Source organism: Chiloscyllium punctatum, chromosome 7, assembly GCF_047496795.1.
Source record: "Chiloscyllium punctatum isolate Juve2018m chromosome 7, sChiPun1.3, whole genome shotgun sequence".
NCBI classification, from domain to species: domain Eukaryota; kingdom Metazoa; phylum Chordata; class Chondrichthyes; order Orectolobiformes; family Hemiscylliidae; genus Chiloscyllium; species Chiloscyllium punctatum.
The window spans coordinates 100568163-100591966 of record NC_092745.1 but is presented as its reverse complement, the minus strand read 5'-3'; the positions used below and the strand labels follow the sequence as shown (position 1 = coordinate 100591966).

At 40.2% G+C, this 23804-nt stretch overlaps 1 protein-coding gene across 2 annotated transcripts in view; it reads right to left on the bottom strand.

Moving 5' to 3' along the window:
- The window catches only part of hectd3 (HECT domain containing 3), a 64021-nt gene that overhangs the window by 35278 nt on the left and 4939 nt on the right, over positions 1 to 23804 (bottom strand). For both annotated transcript variants that reach the window (XM_072574432.1, XM_072574433.1), the window contains exons 4-11: positions 18293 to 18385; positions 17624 to 17759; positions 16597 to 16712; positions 12460 to 12573; positions 11717 to 11799; positions 5557 to 5722; positions 3553 to 3634; positions 2463 to 2645 (exon numbers count right to left, since the gene is read on the bottom strand). In XM_072574432.1, the coding sequence (XP_072430533.1) occupies positions 2463 to 2645; positions 3553 to 3634; positions 5557 to 5722; positions 11717 to 11799; positions 12460 to 12573; positions 16597 to 16712; positions 17624 to 17759; positions 18293 to 18385 (973 nt within the window). The remainder of the gene's footprint in view (positions 1 to 2462; positions 2646 to 3552; positions 3635 to 5556; positions 5723 to 11716; positions 11800 to 12459; positions 12574 to 16596; positions 16713 to 17623; positions 17760 to 18292; positions 18386 to 23804) is intronic.

The following is a 23804-nucleotide window of genomic DNA, read 5'->3' as shown; positions in this document are numbered from 1 at the left end:
TCTCGTTCGTAAATACTGAAGAGAAGTACTTGTTCAAGACCTCTCCTATCTCTTCCGATTCAATACACAGTCTCCCACCACTGTCCTTGATCGGACCTACCCTCGTTCTCGTCATTCTCAGGTTTCTCACATACGCATAGAATGCCTTGGGGTTATCCTTGATCCTATCCGCCAGGGATTTTTCATGCCCTCTCTTAGCTCTCCTAATCCCTTTCTTCAGGTCCCTTCTGGCTATCCTGTATCCCTCCACTGCTCTGTCTGAACCTTGTTTCCTCAACCTTATGTAAGGCTCCTTCTTCCTCTTTACTAGACATTCAACCTCCCTCGTCAACCAAGGCTCCCTCACACGACCATTTCTTTCCTGCCTGATCGGTACATACATATCAAGGACACGTCGTATCTGCTCCTTGAAAAAGTCCCACATTTCCACCACATCCTTCCCTGACAGCCTATGCTCCCAACGTATGCTCCTCAAATCCTGTCTTACAGCATCGTAATTTCCCTTCCCCCAATTGTAAAAACTTCCTTGTTGTGCGCACCTATCTCTCTCCATAACCAAGGTGAAAGTCACAGAATTGTGGTCGCCATCACCAAAATGTTCACCCACTAACAAGCCCACCACTTGTCCCAATTTGATGGCACAATCTGACTGGTGACCTGTCAGGGTCCAATGGTTGCCGGTGATGATGCAGGACTTTAAGTCGTGCAGCTGCTGAAAGGCAAATCCAGCAGTAATGAATTTAAAATGTTTGGGAGGTCATCAGGAAGACAGCATTGAGAAAGCAAAGGTGAGCAGTGTTGTCCAGCACCTTGAGAAGGATGCATCTTATGAAGGCATAAAGGATGGAGGTGGTTAAAAAAAAGATGCTATCTCCTCACCAAATTAGAAATACAAGACAGAAAATTACATAATTAACAAAGTAAGTGTGCAACCTATAAAACTGAATTATTCACTTATCTGTTTCCCTGTGGATATGATGATTTTTATGTCATCTGTGGCCAGTTTAGACTTTGCGATTTATCCATGATCATTACCTAATCCCACATTTATCTGTCCATCAGTTCCTTTCTTGAGAATACCTAATCATTTCTCACAGTACTGTCTGAAACTTTCAGTGCCTGGCCTCTCTATAATGTGCATAAGTTTGCACACCAACAATTCAGTTAGCCTTTGAATCACCAGTGTCCCCCTTGCCTTAAAAAAAAACTGCCACCTTTTAAAAAAATGTAGTGGTCCTGGTGACTTGCTAGCCCAGAGGTCTGCATACATTTTGCTGAAAAAAATGAATTAATAATGCAAGGGAGATACAGGCAATAAAGATGCATGGCTCATGAGAGGTGTGCCACTTAAGGCAACAGAGGCTTTGCTTCAAAAAGCATGTGAAAGGTGGAGAGACAGCAGCTGAGACAAGATCAAAATAATTGCCCAACAGCTAACAAAATTCCTGAAGAGTCATAGAGATATACAGCATGGAAACAGACCCTTCGATCCAACTTGTCCATGCCGACCAGATATCTTAACCTAATGTAGACCCATTTACCAGCACTTGGCCCATATCCCTCTAAACTCTTCCTATTCATAAACCCATCCAGTTGCCTCTTAAATGCTGCAATTGTACCAGCCTCCACCACTTCCTCTGGCAGCTCATTCCATACACGCACAACCATTTGCGTGAAAATGTTGCCCCTTAGGTCTCTTTTATATTTTTCCCCTCTCACCCTAAACCTATGCCCTCTGGTTCTGGACTCACCCACCCCAGGGAAAGACTTTGTCTATTTATCCTATCCATGCCCCTCATGATTTTATAAACTACGATAAGGTCACCCCTCAGCCTCTGACGCCACAGGGAAACAGCCCCAGCCTCTTCAGCCTCTCTCCTTGGCTCAAATACTCCAAACCTGGCAACATCCTTGCAAACCTTTCCTGAACCCTTTCAACTTTTGCAACATCCTTCCAATAAGGAGGAGACCAGAATTGCACGCAATATTCCAAAAGTGGCCTAACCAATGTCCTGTACAGCTGCAACATTACCTCCCAACTCCTGTACCCAATACACTGACCAATAAAGGAAAGCATACCAACTGCTTTCTTCACTATCCTATCTACTGGTGACTCCACTTTCAAGGAACTATGAACCTGCACTTCAAGGTCTCTTTGTTCAGCAACACTCCCTAGGACCTTACCATTAAGTGTATAAGTCCTGCTAAGATTTGCTTTTCCAAAATGCAGCACCTCATATTTATCTAAATTAAATTCATCTGCCACCTCTCAGCCCATTGGCCCATCTGGTCCAGATCCAGTTGTACTCTGAGGTAACATTCTTTGCTGTCCACTACATCTCCAATTTTGGTGTCATGTGCTAACTTATTAACTGTACTTCCTATATTCACATCCAAGAAAGTTATATAAATGACGAGAAGTAGCGAAGAAAAATGTTCTAGATCACTTTGAGCAGACATACCTGTGTGAACACAGCATTCTTACAAGAGGGATCAAGGGAGGGATTATTCCGGTGCTCCATAGCAACTCGCCGATTGATGTAGAGTTTTGGCATGACATTGGGCTTGTTAGTCTCTGAATCCTTGAGGCATTGTGTAATCAGAGCTGTGCGCTGTTTTGATAGCAGAAGGAACTGCTTGATATGCTGAAAAACAAAATGCTGGTATCAATCTGTTATTTTTAACAAGTGCTAGGCAGAGGTTGGTTTGGTTACATTTTGCACATGCAGCAAGTAAATCTTAACACTGGGGTAAAATATCCAACGTCCTGATTAAATGAGCAAAAATGCTCCTGGTGTCCTGATACCCACTCCATCTCTTTCAAAATATCAAAAATAAGGTTACATCTTGCATTATCTGGTCTTTCTTTTCATTTTTTACTTCTGCAATCTTGATTCTCGTAAATTAGTTACATATTTGCCAGCAAAACAGTAATTGCAACTCAGAAATAACCAAATGCTTGCAATAAAAACATCCGAGTGCCCAGGTGATAGGTTTTGCATTTATTTCAGCCTTATCCTTTCTTTAGAAAGGCAAATAATTTCAGTGCTGCATGCAGGTCCAACTTACATACTTTGGGTCACATACAACCTCTGAACCTGCAATTCAACTGCACCAACTGTGGCCCAATTGCACATAAATTTTACACTTTTGTCCTGTTTGAATTTTACAGGCCTGGAGGCTTGAAGAGGGCTGCTCTTCGCAAACTCTATTTATGTAGTGGATAAACTCTAGATTAAAACAAGAAAGATTTGCTTGTGCGAGCAGCATGAGGAAAGAGGGATATGTGGAAATTAACTGGAACATCGATGTAAACTTTCTATGTGGCACTGGAGAAAGTAATAGCTGTTAACTATTCATTTGTCAACACTTCCTATGTTGCAAACATCAGTATTGCATTCCAGCATACAAGATAATTGCTACTTGGAATAATTTTTAAGCACCAAACTCCAGAAAGGAACTGCAGTCTTGGAAAGCATATAATTCTGGTGAGTCAAGCAGAATGATAAAAAGATGGCAAAATCCTGGCTTATACTTTCTTCAGTAACTCACCTTTAACTGACCAAATGACCCAACTGTGTGATCCCAGGCTGGAACAAGATAGTGAATAAGGCTGTCCAGGAGTTTAAGGAATCTGGAGAACAATAATACGACTCATGAACATATCAGGTTGTTATGTTATTATCCTTGAACATTTTTTTAAATTAAAGGCTTGATCATAATCGGAAAAAAATTAGAATATAATCTTTCTTTTAAATCATTTTATTGTTCTACCAACTTATTCCTATTCAACTCTATACAAATTATTCCATTCCACTCAAATTTTACCTGGGAATGCCTAAAATGGTCAGCCAACAGTAAGAATAATTGATTCTTGTTAAATTATAATGACCTCTTATAAATTGCAACCATCCCTATTACTTTAGTTATCTATAGTTTCTTAATTTGAAAATTGATTTTCAAAGTCAAAGTTGCATTGCAGTGGTGCTCGCTTGCAAAATGAAAGGCTTGTCAGTACAGCTGTAGTGTTGGTTTTGAAATCACACGATTTTTCTTTGAAAAACAGCCACCCGGATCGTCATTTAATGGGTTGTTTAAAAGACAATGCATCTAACAATACATTGGAGAAGTATACCCTACACCTCTGAGGTATAATTTCTTTTGAAAGTGTTTTACACACACTTTTAATTATACAGATCTTAAACATTGTTAAAAGAATACAAATTGAAGCTTTTCATCTTGCACACACAGGACCCAGTTCTTCATAGCCAAAAGCAATTTGTACATCACTGCATCTTTTTCACAGGGGAAAATGGGCTATGGAGATTACCAATCTGCTGCAATGCCCATGACAACACTGACTTAATCAGCATCTACCCACTTGATTTAAAGTTCAATCAATTAAGATAGACAGTTAACAATTTCTGCTTCATCTCCATAGCAACCAATCAGTACCCTCTGCTCATGCAGTGTAAACTGGTGTTCCTTCTCAAAATTTAATTTCTTGCATTCTAGTCCTGAAGTATGCAAAATGAAAAACTTCAACTTTGTATCCTTTTTAACAATGATTAAATTCTGTACTACTAAGTGAATATTTATTCTATAGAATGGCATATTCTTGTCAAAATTATAAGTGAAAGAAAGGATTAATACAGTCACAATTAATAAGGATCCACCACGGGTTAAGTACATGCCATTTATCAATGTCACTTTTGAACTAACTGCTAGATTTAGTAGAACAAAGTTGAGGGAAAGAAGGAAAGCATACTTTTAAGTGAACTTATATGTGAAGATATCTTCAAGTCTATTAGTTATTAACTAAGCACAGCAAACTTAAATTTAACTGGCACCTCATGAACCAGCACTCTCAATAAACCGGGATAAATTATATACCTGATGTTTACTACATTATCATGATCTCCCCAATGTTCGAGTAATAAGTTGAGAGTACAAGTGAGAAGGCTCTCACTCGCACTTAATAATGAAACTTTGCCTTAAATAAAACTTAAGTGATAAATAAAGTCTAATGTTGATGTGTATACCCCTGCATTAAGTTTCTATTACGTAGTGTGTGTTTTTACATTGATTATGTGGACCTCTTAGTCAAACCGAATATTTGATCAACTGGCACACTCCTGGTGCCATAGATGTCAGTTAATTAAAAAAAATTGCTTGCAATTCCATAAGAAGAATATACTTTTAACTAAAGTATTTGACTACGCCCATCACATACTATTTTGTCCTGCTTTATTTTACTCTCTGACCGAGCTGATAATGAGGTAACCTGATTTGGAGTTTCTGAATTCTGCCTTTACGTAATCCTTCAAAAATCTTTCAGCCAGTTGACAATGGGAAAAATGAAGACTTTGTTACATTCTAGAACACAGTCAAACTTCATCTGTTCAAAATCTCTTCCGATGCATCAAGTTTTTTTTTCCAACTTTGCTGAATATAATAAGTTATCAAAATACAATTTAGCAAAATGTATTAACTGGAAGTAAAACTGGATGTCAGCATGCATTCTTACTTCAAGGAAGTCCAAATATAGATCCATACCTGTGGATTACTACAGCTCTTCTATATAGAATGTCAGGATTATGTCCCTCAAGCCGTGGATAACGGACTAGGTTTGCAGCTTGAAACATATCAACGTTTAGTCCTAGGTCTCTTTCCCTCGAAGATCTGATCTTAATGCCATGTAGTCGGACATCTATTCCTCCTTCTATTGGAAAATGTTAAAGAAAGACTTAACATTCTTATAAAAGCACAATTCACTGGCATCTGCTTCACAGTGGAAGGTTACCTTTTTGGACAGTTATTTTGAAGCAATTTGTTCATCAGAGGCAGGAATCCATTGTTCAGTAAGAAATTGCAGCAATGTTGCCTGTACAATTGATTTTTACTGAATGCCCAGGTGAATACGTACTATTTGTGGGGAAGAGCAGCTAAGGGAACTACAGTTGGTCAGAGTTGAGAGTTATCTTTTCCTTTTCCACTCTTTGTGGAGGCTGATGAGGGGTTGGGAGGGTTCATACTGACAGGTCGTATCTGGGTGTTATCAAATCATACAGTATGGAAACAAAGCCTTCAGTCCAACTAGCTCAAGCCAACCGTTTCCCAGAATAAACCAATCCCACTTGCCTGTGTTTGGCCCATATTCCTCCAAACCTTTCCTATTCATACACTTATCCAAATGTCTTTTAGATGTTGTAACAGCAATGTAAAACGATTCTCCTGGGGTACTCTAATAATTCAGATAATGAAGTGAAGTGTTTACTCAACCATTCAATTCTACAGGCTGTCTACATTTAAATACATGATCTTCAAAGCCTCACCTTTTTTGGGAAAGCCAGTTTAGTCAGCATCTCTCACCAACAAGTGAGACATTTGTCAATGTGATGAACATTACCTAAATAAGTTACTGTTGTTAGAGAGAATCTGGCAATAATTTACAGTGGTATTACTTATGCTATTCCTGTCAAGAAGAAAATCTCTTACTTCAAATGCATACAGGTGACTTGCAACATCGTGACTTCAATCACAAATCTACCAAAAGCAGCAAAGTGATTGACACCAAAGTCTCAGTCAACTTCAGAGTAGCTGCTAGAGAAGATAAGAGGGTGCCTTGTGTTTTCCTTGGGGACTTCTTAGGTAGTCCCCAGGGTTGAACGTGACTTGGTTCCATTCTGGAAGGGATGGGTTCTGATGTGGATGAATAATTCGATCATGCCTCAGGTGAGGCAGATGGTGTTTCAGGAGGCAGGTGGGTGAGACACTCCAAATTCTGTATTTCCGCTGCTTGTATTTGGCCTCAAATTGTTCCATGTAGCAACGTGCAAAGTGGTTGGTGTCTTTGCGGATGTATGTTTTCTAGTTTGCGTGGTCTAGGACAAGCAATTCCCACATGTCGGTGGCAATGTTGCCTTTGTTTAGGCAGAATTGTGGGCTGTCTTTGTAGTGTTGCTTCCTGTGCCCTCCTAGTGATAACGTAGCATTGCAGAGCTTGGAGCAGAACACTTGTTTAGGGAGTCATGTGTCGGGTGTATTGACAATGTGCCCTGCCAATTGCAGGCCAGTCGTGCATGACCACTGCCCCAATACTAGTGATATTGGCCTGGGAAAGGCGGTCATGTCGGTAACGCCTATCCTGCAAGTGGACTTATAGGATATTGCGAAGACAGTGATAACTGTCCTGCGATTTGAAGTGACTACTGTACATGGTCCATGTTTGGGGGGGCGGGGGGGGGGGGGGCTGGTGATGGTGTGTGTGTGCGTGTGCATGTGTACACGCATATATATAGATACTACGACTGGTCTGTAAACCCTGTGAGCTTGGTGCTACATATAAAGGTCTCAGATGTCAAGCACTGTTTCTGAAGCATCTGAAGGCTGCACTGGCCCATTAGAGTCAATGTTGGATTTCATCATCAACGTCTGTTAACACCAACAGGAGGCTCCCAAGGGATTTGTTGCACACTGAAAATTATGTCCATTGTGCCTCTTGATGGACTGAAGACACATGGAGACTCAGAGAGGAGTGCTTCTGCCACTGGGAAAAGGCAATTGAGGAGAATTCTCACTATAACCTTTCCCATGGCAGAGAGTAGGGAAATCTGTCTGTAATTTTCACAGTTGAACTTGTCTCCTTCTTGAAAGTGGTCACAATTGGTATTCCTGACATTTCCCAGCATTACCTCTTCCTTCTAGAAAAGGGAGATGAGGTTATCGATGCATACCAAGAGTGCCTCTCTGCTGTATTTTAGTATTTCATTGGGGAATTCATCTGTGACAGAAGGCTTGTTTTCCAGCTGTTGAATTGCTTTTTCAACCTCAGGGCTGTTGAGGTGTGCTGAGTTGGTAGCAAGTAGTGTGATCAGGGATGGTGCATTTGCATTGAAGGCTGCATCTTAGTCAGCAAGTCTTGAAGTGCATTCTCCAGTGGGTGCTGATGGCCTTTGTGACAACTGTCCATTTGTGGCTCTCATCAAAGTAGGTCCCAGGGTACTTGGACTGTAGATGATTTTGATTGTGTAAACAGCATGACTGTCAGAGGGGTGCTGAGTCTCCTGTGCTCTTTTCACCCGTCTATACTTTAGGTCATGGTTATTTCTTGCATCTTGGCATTCAGTTGCCTGTAGGCTCGTACCCTCTTGTTGGATTTTTATAAAGCTGCCACTTCAGGACTGCATTGTGTTTACAATCTTGGAGATCCTGGATCTCCTAATTGCTCTGTTCAAACTACTCTTGATGCTTCCTAGTTGAAAGGCTGAGCATGTCCATACAGATGCTGCAACAAGGTACTGTAGGAATTCCACAGCTCTGGCACACTGGTGATCATCAGGTTGACTGGGAAGCACCACATCAGTAGGTCATTAACATTGAGTCTCTTGTGGCAGAGATTTGTTTCGGGACCTGGTTGAGAACGGTAGAGTGGATTAGTTGGTGGTCATTCCAACAATCATTGGCCCCTGACACTCTGTTGGTGATGCAGACATATTTGCAGTTTCTCATTTAAACACTGACGTAGTCTATTAAGTGCCAGGGTTTGGAGCGGGAGTTGTTATGAGGTCATGAGCTTGTCTGTCTGACAGAACAAGGTGTTTGTTTTGATAAGGTCATGGTCTAGGCACTTTATGAGGAGGAGGAGGATTCCAGTGGAGTTTGTGTTCACTACACGTTCCTGGTCTAACACAGCTTCCCAAAGGTTTGGGTACCTTCCAACTCCAGGATCGAAGTCACTGATGAGAAATAATTTGTTTCCCTTAGGGACGTGGGACAACATTTCTTATATAGTCTTCATGCCTCTATCATTCAGGCAGGTGGTGATGGGAGTCCAACAAATATGAACTCAATTTGGAAACAAATCACACTTTGTTCTCCTTCAGCAATATTAAAAATATATAACTCACTTTCAAAACGCTTTCTCACTGTTTTTGAGCACTTGGTTTGGGTATTGCTGAAGGATACATGTCATTGAAACTCTATTTTGCACACATTAAAAGAGATTCAGGAACGCCAAATTTCAAAGGCAGAAAAGAGTGCCAATTCATTGAAAAGTAGATTCTGAATGGCCAAGGTATTTCCATGGTTAATGCTCGAGCGAACATGTCACCCAGGGCTTTGTTTATTTCAAAGAAATATGCATTATTTGAATTTTTGTTTCCTGCAGGGGCCAGGTTCCTGCATGTGGAACAATGAAGATGGGGGAAACAATGCTCCCCTTGTACATTCACCATGACAATGCTTTGGCTAATTAGAGGTGACTTGCCAACTGAAAGGGATAAATAACTTCACTTAGAAGTTTTGTTTTCGTAAAAATGTGAGCAGAGCTGAAAAACAGTAGAAATAGAGATTCGGGTAAAGATAAAACTAGGACAGAGCGCTAGGGCTGGGAGCATGGGATAGAAAAAAATGCAGGCTAGGCTGCACAACTAGCAAGAAAAGGATGGCCTTTAATGGATGTCTGACGGATGCGTGGATTTGATTATGGGCTAGACAGATGAGCCAATAGACTATATTGCAGGTCTGTCCTGCACAAATGGTATAACCAAGTAGTTTTACAACCTTGTGCTCACTATCTGGCCAGTATGAATGGGTGGCAGTGAGTAAGGGGAAGAGACAATATCACTACTAAACTGACTATTTTGGATTAGGACGAGGGCTAAAAGCAGGGAATAAAAGGGTTAAATAATCTGACAAGAAAATGCTGGCAAAGTCAAAGAATCTATGACATCATCAGACTTGGGTGAAGGGCCAGATCAGGGAGCAAATATAGTAACAAGGAGGTAGCCTCGACTGCATTGTTCAGCAGTTTAATTTACATAAATGCATATTGGGAAAGCAAATCTTAGCAGGACTTCTACATTTAATGGTAAGGTCCTAGAGAGTGTTGCTGAACAAAGAGATCTTGGAGTGCAGGTTCATCACTCCTTGAAAGTAGAGTTGCAGGTAGATAGGATAGTGAAGGCGGCGTTTGGTATGCTTTCCTTTATTGGTCACAGTATTGAGTACAGGACTTGGGAGGTCATGTTGTGGCTGTACAGGACACGGGTTAGGCCACTTTTGGAATATTGCATGCAATTCTGGTCTCCATCCTATCGGAAGGATGTTGTGAAACTTGAAAGGGTTCAGAAAAGATTTACAAGGATGTTGCCAGGGTTGGAGGATTTGAGTTACAGGGAGAGGCTGAACAGGCTGGGGCTGTTTTCCCTGAAGCGTCAGAGGCTGAAGGGTGACCTTATAGAAATTTATAAAATCATGAGGGGCATGAATAGGGTAAACAGACAAGGTCTTTTCCCTGGGGATGGGGAGTCCAGAATTAGAGGGCATAGTTTTAGGGTGAGAGGGGTTAAGATGTAAAAGGGATCTAAGGGGCACTGTTTTCACACAGATGGTGGTGTGTGTGGGGAATGGGCTGCTAGAGGATGTGGTGGATGCTGGTACAATTGCAACATTTAAAAGGCATCTGGATGGGTATATGAATAGAAAGGGTTTGGAGGGATATGGGCCGGATGTTGGCAGGTGGGAGTAGATTGGGTTGGGATACCTGGTCGGCATGGACGGGTTGGACTGAAGGGTCTGTTTCCATGCTCTACATCTCTATGACTCTATAAGGATGGGCCTTGGATGGATAAAGAACAATGTCTAATGTATGTACCTCAGGAACTTAGTGAAATGACACCGGAACCTCTGTTCAGCACGAGAGCGCAAATTGACGAGATTTGAGTTGAGTCAGGATATGTATACATGACTTAACGTGTGCACAAGGAATGAGTATTATCTTCAATTAATGATTTGGAGACCACAGTGTTGGACTGGGGTGTACAAAGTTAAAAATCACACAACACCAGGTTATAGTCCAACAGGTTTATTTGGAAGCACTAGCTTTCAGAGCACTGCTCCTTCATCAACCAGCGATGAAGGAGCAGCACTCTGAAAGCTAGTGCTTCCAAATAAACCTGTTGGACTATAATCTGGTGTTGTGTAATCTTCAACTCAGGTTGGTTTTCCTATGTACATTTGTATAAGAGACTTTAACCTGTAACAGAGTCTCATGCTGACGTGTCAAATCACACCATTACACAATAAATAAGCACCCGTTTCTCATGCAGCGTAAATTGTGATTCTATCTGAAATCTGGTATTCTTGCATCTGCCCTAATGAATGCAAGATGAAAAGTTTTGAAAGTATGTTTCTTTTTCAGCAATAGACAAGATTTGAACTATCAACTGATTGTTTTAGCCTCTCAAATTATGCAACACTATCATAATATAAGTTAGCTCATCTTACCATGAACAGTCCTTGAGTTTCTTTTACACTAACCTTCCCTCCTCAATATTGTTGTCATTCAGGCAGATACTATATTCATAGCCTTAAAGCAGATAAACAAACAAAAAGTGGCCACAATTTTCTCTTTTGTTTTCCCTTTCTTCTCTACTGTGTTATGCATTTCAAGATTTGACAGGAAATAAGGCTACTAGGTCTTAGAGATTCCAGAAATGTCATTTAATTTGAATCCTACTACCCCTGCCATCTTGATACTAAGGAAGCCATGGAACACAACATAGAAATCCATTAACTATAAGAGCCCAACTTTATTTTTAGCTGAATAGGATCACTGTCCGTTTAATCTTCATTTCCCGGACAGCATTTTATTATTGCTTTTCGGTTGACCATCAATTTCACTCTCCTCTCTTCAATAAACTGGAGGACTTACCTACACATTCTATAATCCGGATTTCAATTACAGGAAGGTGAACCATCATATCCTCCAGAATACACAGATCACCAACTAAAGTTCTGGAAAAGAATTGAAACACTTCATTTGTCAAAAAGGCTCAAATACTGTAAATGTTGCAAGTTTATTTCCAGCACCTTGGGACAATGAGCTCGAATGTTGAAAGGTACTAACATTTTTAAAGTTGAAAGGTTACCCACTTTTCGTAGAAATCTTAATAGAGGTAGAAAATGTCCACTTCTACTGTCTTTATTTAAAATCCATTACTGTTTAGAAATGAAATCAATTTTTTTATCCTTCACATTGTAGCGAGCGGAGTAAGCCAAAGTAATGACTGAACAATTCTTTCGAGCACATCTCTCAGGGCAAGGATTTGGGAGAGGAAGAGACGAGATGAAGAATGAAGCTGATCATGAATGGAGGTGCTTCATGCTTGGAAAATAATTACAAGGGAAATGGAAAGGGAACAGGAAATACAATAATAAACAGACATTTATCTGGAATAGCCTAGGTCAAAGTAACAGCAACAGCACACGAGCACTGGTGATGATTACCAGTATAACATTCAAAACATTATTGTAAATATAATTGCTCAGGCTTGAAATACAAAGACATTCATGTTATAGCTGGGATTCTCGGGCGCTCTTGTTTACTATAGTCAGTTTTAAAAAAACAAATTTGACAGGTAAATATTATCTTACTCAGTATTTTTTGATACTTACTCATCAACTGTGAGTTCGTTCAACTTTTTTAAATTATCTCGATCACCACCAAACACGTGAATTATTTTTGGCATGTAGTTATCATCTGTTGCATCTACAGAGATGAATAGCTTTCTACGAAAAATAAGATGTATTTAATTAATTATAGCAAAATAATCCCTTGGTACTTTATCCATGTACCAGCTGTTCAGGATAATTGAATTTCACAAGTGTATATTTTGTAATTAACCTCATCTGCATATTCAAATAGGGCCTAATTTGCTTACATGAACAGTATCTGATAAAGTAATTTGATTTTTTTTTGGTTTCCTTTCCTTGTTAAAGTATTTCCATGATATACATTTTCGCCACCTCAGAAAGAAGCTGAGGAGAGCAGCTTGAATAAGGATGTTTCAATTTGTACACTCCTTCCTCTTCATTTAATGATAGGAGAATCCAAGGCAGGACTGACGTAAACAAAAGAATTAGCACTTTGGTTACCATTTGCTTTCACTTGTGGTGGAATGCAATGGAGCAAGACTTCATGCTGTCATGGATTCCCTCTATCAACACAAAATTTCGTTCAACATACAATGAAGAGAGTGTATAAGAATCAAGTGGGATGGGGAAAGAGTGGGAGAGAGAAGTGTTTGCAAGAGTGAGTAAACAGCACAAAGAAAATGAGAGGATCAAAGGTTCTGCATAATAGATTAAAACAAAAGTTGGAGCATGTAGAGTCAACAGGCAAGTTAGCAAAATGGTTGACTGGATAACCGCAAGATAACTGCAACAGACTGGTGAGCCTGACCTCGGTGGGGGGCAAGTTGTTGGAGGGAATCCTGAGGGACAGGATGTACATGTATTTGGAAAGGCAAGGACTGATTAGGGATAGTCAGCATGGCTTTGTGCGTGGGAAATCATGTCTCACAAACTTGATTGAGTTTTTTGAAGAAGGAGCAAAGGGGATTGATGAGGGCAGAGCAGTTGATATGATCTATATGGACTTCAGTAAGGCATTCGACAAGGTTCCCCATGGGAAACTGGTTAGCATGGTTTCATCTCACGGAATACAGGGAGATCTAGCCATTTGGATACAGAACTGGCTCAAAGGTAGAAGACAGAGGGTGGTGGTAGAGGGTTGTTTTTCAGACTGGAGGCCTATGACCAGTGGAGTGCCACAAGGATCGGTGCTGGGCCATCTACTTTTTGTCATTTACATAAATGATTTGGACGTGAGCATAAGAGGTACAGTTAGTAAGTTTGCAGATGACACCAACATTGGAGGTGTAGTTGACAGCGAAGAGGGTTACTTCAGATTGCAACATGATCTGGACCAGATGGGCCAATGGGCTGAGAAGTGGCAGATGGAGTTTAATTCAGATAAATGCAAGGTGCTGCATTTTGGGAAAGCAAATCTTAGCAGGACTTATACACTTAATGGTAAGGTCCTTGGGAGTGTTGATGAACAAAGAGACCTTGGTGTGCAGGTTCATAGCTCCTTGAAAGTGGAGTCGCAGGTAGATAGGATAGTGAAGGCAGCGTTTGGTATGCTTTCCTTTATTGCTCACAGTACTGAGTACAGGAGTTGGGAGGTCATGTTGCAGCTGTACAGGACATTAGTTACGCCATTGTTAGAATATTGTGTGCAATTCTGATCTCCTTCCTATCGGAAAGTTGTTGTGAAACTTGAAAGGGTTCAGAAAAGATTTACACGGATGTTGCCAGGGTTGGAGGATCTGAGCTACAGGGAGAGGCTGAACTGGCTGTTTTCTCTGGAGCGTCAGAGGCTGAGGGGTGACCTTATAGAGGTTTACAAAATTATAAGGGGCATGGATAGGATAAATAGACAAAGTCTTTTCCCTGGGGTCAGGGAGTCCAGAACCAGAGGCCATAGGTTAAGGGTGAGAGGGGAAAGATATAAAAGAGACCTAAGGGGAAACGTTTTCACGCAGAGGGTGGTACGTGTATGGAATGAGCTGCCAGAGAATGTGGTGGAGGCTGGTACAATTGCAACATTTAAGAGGCATTTGGATGGGTATATGAATAGGAAGGGTTTGGAGGGATATGGGCCGGGTGCTGGCAGGCGGGACTAGATTGGGTTGGGATATCTAGTCGGCATGGACAGGTTGGACCGAAGGGTCTGTTTCCATGCTGTACATCTCTGTGACTCTATAACAGAAAGCGAGGTAAGTAGTAGCTATTTATAGTCGCAAAAGTTATAAAATTTGGTCCCACAATGTTCTGTGCTAGGACCAGAGTTATTTGTTTTTATATCAACAATTTACAATTTAGAAACAAGAACAGGGAGAACATAAAATATACAAATCACTAAGTTGTGACATAAGAGAACAAGGCCATCAATGAAAACCAAATAAAGCACGAAGGTTTATTTCAAGAGGGCTATAATTGAAAAGTAGACACATTATGGCAAACCTCTAATGAACTTTGGTTAGACTACACCTTTGTGTAAAGTATTTATTATAATATTATAATGAGAATAGATGTGTGAAAGATTTACAAGGTTAATCAGGATAGCAACAGCAAGCCCATTCTCTTTCTTCAAGAAAAGAGAAGGTATGGTTGGCCTATCAGAGGTATTTAAAATTTAGAAAGGTCTTCATCGAGTAGATACAGAGGAAACACTTCCTATTTTTATGTACTTGTGCATACGTGAGGGGTAGCAAGATAAAGGACCATTAATACAAGATGGTCTTAAAGAAATCAAATAGGCATCTCAAGAAAAAAAAATTGCCTAGACAGTGGAACTGTACCACAAGGAATAGCTGATGTACAGTATAGCATGTATTCATAAAATGGAAATTAGGTAAGGGGAGAAGGGAGGAAAAGGTTACAACTGAGGAAGATGAGAAAAGCTTCGAGTACAGCATAAACAAGATCATGAACAGATCAGACCTAAAGACCTGATTTATTGCTGTGAATAAAAAGAAACAACAAAAGAAAAGTTATGAAAAAAGGGGAAAAGAAAGGGGAATACATAAAAGTTTTCTCTAAGCTCATTTCGGAATAGCATCTTGAAAGACTTGGGAAGACCAAACTTGCCCTTCCTCCCAACTTGGGTGCAGTGCAAGCGTAATTGCAAACAGAAACTAATTAAAACAATGTTTGATCTCTTGAAAATATATTCATACGAATTAGAATTTAGCTCTAACCTTATTCTCTGGAATATACGCTTCAATCATAGATTCATTACAACTCTCTAGCCTAAGATTCAAGCCCTCTTTTCCTCAGGCTACAAATTAGCCCTACATTTAGAGCATTTAAAGCATTTTCTTTTCTCTTTCACGAAGTAGGCATTTCAGGCAAAGCCACCATTCATTGCCCATCCCCAACTGCTCTGGAATGAAATGGCTTGCTAGGCCATGAGAGAAAACAATCAAGAATTAACGACATTACTTTAGGTCTGCAGTCAGATGTACATCCAACTGGATAAAGATTACTAATATCCTTTAGGGAAGGAAATATGTTAAGTGGATGGAATTTTACAGCCATAAATGATACTTTCACAATTACCATCACGGAGACTAGCTTTTAATTGCAGATGCAGAGAAGTACGATGACAATCAATTTAAGATTATTAACTGGGCTCATCAGTATGGTGCATTTGCGTGTACTGGAAGCTACATATCAGGACTCTATTCTTTGCAGTCGGAGAGAGACAATGTACAGGCACTGCATCTGTTTCAACTCAACAAAATAGATGACTCCTACTTGCTAGTTCATTCCTCAGGAAAATGCCTTGACCAGAGTTGACCTGCCTCATTTAAATTGCAAATAAAGTCTAGCAATTAACTGACAGTTTACTAAGTGATAAGTTCTCTATTCTCATACCTTGACCAGAGTCCATTTGCCAACCAATCAGCATTCTCATGCAGAATAATTGCTGTTTTTCCCCTTAAATTGACATTTGTATGAATTGGCCTGATGACAGCAACATGAAAAGCTTTGACAAAACGAGTCTTTTCTCAAACACTCAAAATTCAAGATTTATTAGTTGAACTTAAATTCCACCAGCTGACTTGATGAGTTTTGAACCAATGCCACCAGAACATTAGTATAGGCCTCTAGACAACTTGTCCAGCGACTTTACCATAATGCTACCATCTTCCCAGAAGATTAAGTAGAAAGTAAAAATCTTACTTTATTATAGTGCCTTTCTTCATATATAATCGAATCCAGTGATGGCCCTGATTCCCCTCACTCTCCCAGAAAGTATCATTGTCTCCATCAGTCAAACACCACACATTGGCTTCATCCTATTAAAAATAAAATTGATGGATGCAAAAATCATCTTCTGGAAATAAGGATGTTCCATCAAAACATATCAAAACTCTTGAGTTATCTATTGGCTCAAACAATACTGCTTTCAATTCAAGAAAACAGACCGATTTTTGAAGTTGATTCATTTTTAAAACAGGTCTGTATCACTTTTTCACATTTCAGTGGATGCAAATCACAGACAAGCTACACTGAGCTTAATGCTTAAACAGTAGAGTCATAGAAATGTATTGCACGGAAACAGACCTTTCGGTCCAATTTGTCCATGCCGACCAGATAGCCTAAATTAATCTAGTCCCATTTTGCCAGCATTTGGCCCACATCCCTTTAAACCCTTCCTATTCATGGACCCATCCAGATGCCTTTTAAATGCTGTAATTGCACCAGTTCCCACCACTTCCTCTGGCAGGTCATTCCATACACGCCTCACCCTCTGCATTAAAATGCTGGCCCTTAGGTCCCTTCTAAATTTTTCCCCTCTCACCCGAAGCCTATGTCCTCTAGTTCTGGACTCCCCCACCCCAGGCAAAAGACTTTGTTTATTTACCCAATCCATGTCCCTCATGATTTTATAAACCTTTATAAAGTCACCCTGCAGCCTCCAAAGCTCCAGGGAAAACAGCCCCAGCCTATTCAGCCTCTCCATATAGCTCCAATCCTGGCAACGTCCTTATAAATCTTTTCTGAACCCACTCAAGCTTCACAACACCCTTCTGATTGGAGGGAGACCAGAATTGCACACAGTATTCCAAAAGTGGCCTAAACAATGTCCTATACAGCTGCAAATGACCTCCCAACTTCCATACTCAATGCACTGACCAATAATGGAAAGCATTCACTTTTGTGGCAAAAGGCTTCTTCAACAGGAAGAATTTTGAGTAAAGATTACCGAGAAAGATGAAGCATCAATGCTGTCCACTAGATGTTTGACACTGCCCAAGATTTCATCTTCTTTTCCGATGCGATCATAGAAGTAATGTACCAAATCCTCGTCACACTCAAATGTCCAAGTGGGAGGAACATACCTGTATCACACAATTAGAACATCAGGATAACTACCTTTCATACTAAAAACATTTCTGATCAAAATGAGCTCCCAATCTCAACACTGCAATTATAGGTGCGCAGCAAAAGGATTGCATCCATTTACTGCAAAAAGAAAAAAAATAGTGAAAATGATGTGACACAATAAGCTGCCCCTGTGAGTCTTCCGAGGAGAACAGCAAAGGCAAGGAAGTCAACCCACTCTTCTGGTCGGAGACAGTATCATGACAATAGCAGAGATTTGAGAAAAAGAGAAAAACAAAAATATCACAGGTGTACTTTACTAAACAAAATAATCTTGGACTTTCTATGGCCATCGATTATTTGCCTTCCAATCCAAAACAATAACATGTGGAACCTTTCTGCAGGACATAAAGAATAGAGAGATTCTTTCTTCCCTGTAGGCAGCATCCTGGTCAATCCTCATTCTACCACAATGCACCAAAATAATAAGCTAAATTTTTTTAAAAATTACTCAATGGGACACAAATAAACTGAAAAACTATGTTTTTACCTCAGGTTTTCCATTGCAGCATCATCTCTGTCTGCGACCTTGGGTTTTGCACCCAAATAGAATGAATATTGTGCATCAACCACCTGTTCCCATCTAAAGCAGAAAATAAAAATCTCTATTCAGAATAAAACTTTAAATAGTTGTGATAACATAAAAGAAATCTTTGCACCATATATTAGAAGACAAATTTAAAACAACATGAGTGCATGTATTAGGTGGAAATTTGTTTTAAAAAAACTACAAATTTTCACATTCATTATTGCCATTACATCTAATTGTGTTGTTAAAAAAAATTGGTAAAAAAAAGAAATATTTCTGCAAAGTCAATAAGTTCTGAACTTTCTTCATGGATATCATTTAAATAAGCAGCACAAAGCAATAAAACTGAAGATTTCAGTACACGCAGTGAAAATACACTGAATATGTTTACAAAATTATGAGGGGCATGGACAGGGTAAATAGACAAAGTCTTTTCCCTGGGGACGGGGAGTCCAGAACTAGAGGGCATAGGTTAAGGGTGAGAGGGGAAAGACATAAAAGAGACCTAAGGGGAAACTTTTTCATGCAGAGGGTGGTACGTGTATTGAATGAGCTGCCAGAGGATATGGTGGAGGCTGGTACAATTGCAACATTTAAGAGGCATTTGGATGGGTATATGAATTGGAAGAGTTTGGAGGGATATGGGCCGGGTGCTGGCAGGTGGGACTAGATTGGGTTGGGATATCTGGTCGGCATGGACGGGTTGGACCGAAGGGTCTGTTTCCATGCTGTACATCTCTATGACTATGTTGGATTTGCCAAAGAGAGAAGCAGAGTACAACAGCATAGCTGCAAAGTTGAACAGCATACATTCAAACAACAATTTGCAGTTACATAGCACCTTTAACCTAGCAAAAACATCCCAAAGGCACTTAACACTTACCACCTCTAACTTTGCAATGGAAATTGCTTAATCTTTGAATTTCACAATATGAGCTTGCATTTAAACAAGAAATAGTCTAATTCCTACTTTGAATGCAAACATGCAAATTAGGAGCAAGAGTAGGCTATTCAGCCACTTCAGCTGCCTTACCATTTGATAATGAGCCCTCAAAAAATTGAATCATTTTACAGACTGAAGGCCAGGATAGAGCTAATCTTAAATCAAATCACTAAGCACAAAACAAAACATTTATTACCTGGGATAGCAGATAAGCCACGAAGTCTCCAGGGATCACAAGGATTTCTCACGGGACATTTAAAGATGCTCTGCCTTAATGGGATTTGTATGTGAAATAATTTCAAAGCAAATGCCAGAGAAGCTCGGCAGTAAACATGTGTCCTTCTATGACCAGGTTCCAGGGTTTTAATTGGTCAGCAGGTGTATTAACATGACCTGCAATTGACTGACAACAAATGGCTGAATTCTTATAACAACTGCTACTCAGATTGGTCATTAGACTCTGATGAGTTTACATTAAAACGATGTATAAGCTATTGTTCTTTAAATTTTTATTCACCAGTTGGGTCATAGTTTTGCAGTACACTTGTAAAAACCAATAGGAGTTCCTCAGCCAATACACACAGAAGGATGTTTCTAAAATCTGACTGCAACTCGAAATAAAGGTTTTTGTTAAACTAAATATTAAATATTTGTTAAAGAACTAAACAAATCTTTAAAGCCTTCAATGTAATGGTTCATTAAAAAAACTTTTTGGGGCTTGGTGTGACCTACTTTTGCACATTTTGGACTGAATCAAGCAAGTCATTTTTCAAACAGGGTGTCAAAAAAGGTGGGCAAATGAAGTTATCATTTGTTATCAATTTATCAAAGAGACATAACTCACACACCAATTGTTTACCAAGATCATATTGTTCTTGTAAATTGCACCTCCCCCAACCTGTTGAAAGAGCTCATTAACTTCTATGTCACTGAATTTAAGATCCACCATTCAGCTGCTGGGTGAATTCCTTGCGGCCTGTGGACCATCGATCCAGTCCTCCTTCAAGAATCTCCCTTCCCCCACTCTTACAATAACTCACTAATTTCTCTTACCTCGTCTGCTCATGCCCCTAAGCTTATCTTGACCTTACTACTCAACTGAAATGCTGTCATCCCCACCCGAAGTAAACTTTCTCATCTGACTTCACTTCTGATTTCCACACTAGATAGTGCCAGAATAGAACACTATCTTTACAGCACTATCCCAACCCCTTTCAAATCTTTTAACTAAAAACGCAAAGAAAATATATTCTAGCCCCCTCAATCTTTGCAAACTTGTACTTTGCAAGTGTAGAGGGATTGAGGACTGTTTAAGAGGCATTGGTGGTTTCAAACAGGAAAAAGAGAGTATCATCAGAGATGGTGAGCAGCAATTTAATTGGTAGCAGAGTATCAATTGATCATTGTTGCCTTCTGCAAACTGAGCAAGGAAATGAGCAAAAACCCTGTCATTAATGCACATTTAAAATATTTTCTACCTAAAGAAGGAGATGTCACAGAATTAAGACATATTGATCAGATTAATTGAATTATAGGGTTATACAGCAAAGAAGTCCGACAACGCATTAATTCTACACTGACCCTTTTGACAAGCCACCCTGTTAGTTCCGCTCCTTGCTTGGTCCTTATATTCCAGTGCTTTTTCTTCTACAAGTACTTATCCAAATTCCCTTCAGAAGGTTACTACTGAATCTGTTCCATTGTTCTATCAAGAAAATGCATTCCAAATCCTGACTGCTTGCAGCGTAGTAAAGTATTTCATGTTGCCTCTGGTTCTTTTGTCAATCGGAATGTGTCCCCTTTTGTCAAACCTTCAGCCACTGTACCAGTTTATTTTATTATCCCAGAGCAGGGTTTTTAAGCAGTAAGACTGTGCCAACACTGTGTTTTTGAGCAAAGTGTGTTGTATTTGTTTTTAGGTAATTTCTGGGTCTGTAGATTATTAAATGGCAGAAATGCCTTTTGGTAGGGTGATGTGCTCTTCCTATCTGATGTGGGAGATCAGGAATAATCTGAATGTTCCTGGAGACTATGTCTTCAGGAAGTATGTTTGGTTGCGAATCCTATCGGATGACATAGGTCAGCTGCAGCAGCAGTTAAAGGCAATGAGGAGTTTACCAGAGCAAGGGAGTGAGATGGATAGCTGTTTCAGGAAGGTGAGGACACATGGAAGCTAGGGTACTGGGGAAATAAATAGCGATGTCTTGAAAAAGAGTTCATACGATAGAAGAGAAGGTGCTAGAGACCTTAAAATGCATAAAGGGAGATAAATACCTGGAATCTGATCAGGTGCATCCTAGAACTTTGTGGGAAGCTGTTGTTGGGCACCTGGCTGACAGCGACAGGTAAGGTACCAGCAGACTGGAGTTTGGTTGATATGGTGCTATTAATTAAGAAAGGCTGTGAGAAAAAGCTAGGGAGCAATAGACTAGTGAGCCTTATGTCAATGGTGGGCAAGTTGTTGAAAGGGACTCTGAGGGACAGGATCCATTTGGAAAGGGAAGGACAAATTAGAGATAGTCAACATGGTTTTGTGCAAGGGAAACTGTGTCTCACTAACTTGACTGACCTTTTTTTGAAGAGGTGACAAAGGAGATTGAAGAAGGCAGAGTGGTAGATGTTGTCGATATGGACTTCAACAAAGTTTTCAACAAGGCTCTATATGGTAGACTTGTTAGTAAGATTAGATAACATGGGATCCAGGGAAGCTAGCCAATACAAAGTTAGCTTGAAAGTAGGTGACAGACGGTGGTGTACAGGGTTGCTTTTCAGACTGGAGGCCTGTAACAGTGGTGTGCCACAAAGGTCAACGCTGGGTCCACTGATTTTTGTCATTTATATAAATGATTTGGATGTGAATATAGGAGGAATGGTTAGTACATTTGCAGATGACATCAAAAGAGATGTGTAGTGGAGAGTGAACATGCTTATCTCAAAGTAGAATGGGACCTTGATCAGATGGGCCAATGGCCGAGAATGGCAGATGGAAGTTAATTTAGATCCATGTGAAGTGTTAGAGTTTGGTAAGGCAAACAAGGGCAGAACTCATACAATTAATAGTTGTGCCCGGAGGAGTATTGGCAAACAGAGACCTAAGGGTGCAGGCGCATAGTTCCTTCAAAGTAGAGTCTCAGGTAGACTGGATGGTGAAGAAGGCTGGGAGAAAGTGAGGACTGCAGATGCTGGAGATCAGAATCGAAGAGTGTGGTGCTGGGAAAGCACAGCTGGTCAGGCAGCATCCAAGAAACAGAAGAATCAATTCTTTGGGGACGAAGTCATTTGGCATACTTGTCATTTTTGGTTAGAACTTTGAGAATGAAAATTGGGACGTCATGTTGCGGCTGTACCGCACATTGGTAAGGCAACTTTTAGAATACTGCATACAATTCTGGTTGTCTATCAGAAGAATGTTGTGAAACTTCAGGGTGCAGAAAAGATCTACAAGAATGTTGTTGGAGTTGGAGAATTGGAGTTATCGAAAAGAAGCTGGATAGACAGGGCTTTTTTTCTTGGAGTATCAGATGCTGATCTTACAGAGGTTCATAAAATCGTGAGGACCATGGATAGGCTGAATAGCCAAGATCTATTTCTTCAGGTGGAGGTGTCCAAAACCAGAGGATATGGATTTAAGGTGAGAGGGGAAAGATTTGAGAAAGGGCCTGAGGGGTTACTTTTTCACGCATCATTCACTCAGCTGAAGGAAGGAGTATGGCGTTACTATTGGCCCAATGTATCTGGGTTAGTCAGGCCAAAAGATTTGGTCAGTGTTTCAGTTTCACAAGAACAACTCAGGGAACTACAGTGTACGAGTGAAGGACAGGATTGGATTCAGCTGTCATGTTTGCCCCAGTGTTCAAACAGCCTTCCTCAATATGTTGGCTCATATAGAAAATCTTCAATGAGATGTTGGCTGCATTCTTGGAACTACCAGAACATAAGCTCTTAAGTGTGAATAACAAGAGAACAATAATTAAAGCCTCAGCTTGACTTCCTCATGTCTCAGTTAGGATGCTGTGGGATTCAGTGCCTCACATTTGTGGCATTCTACTCAACCCAGAGCTAAGCTTCGAATCCCATTTTTCTCCAGCTCAAAGACCAGCTTCTCTACCTCTGTAATAACAAAAGATCCTACCACAACCAATCTTTTGCTGAAACCATATTCATTCCTTTATCACCTTCAAATTGAGTATTTCTTGTTCACCCAGCAAGTGTCATGTTCTCTATAACCTATAGCTGTCCACATCTTAGATACTCATAGTCCCTACGTTCAATGATCTACACGGCCTCCAGGAAATCATTTCCAACCTAAAAATAAGCAAACCATTTCCTTAAACTTACAATCAGCAGATCAATTCATGGCCTTCCCCCTCTAGTCCAATAACAGAAAACCTCCCTCTAAATAAAGGGGCCATTCCTTTTAGATACATAGAAGTAAGGTGACAGAAGGGAAGGAACATTAGGTTCAGAGGGGATTTGAGGAAAACATTTTCATCCAAAAGCTGGTGGGAATTTGGAATTCACTGCGCGTAA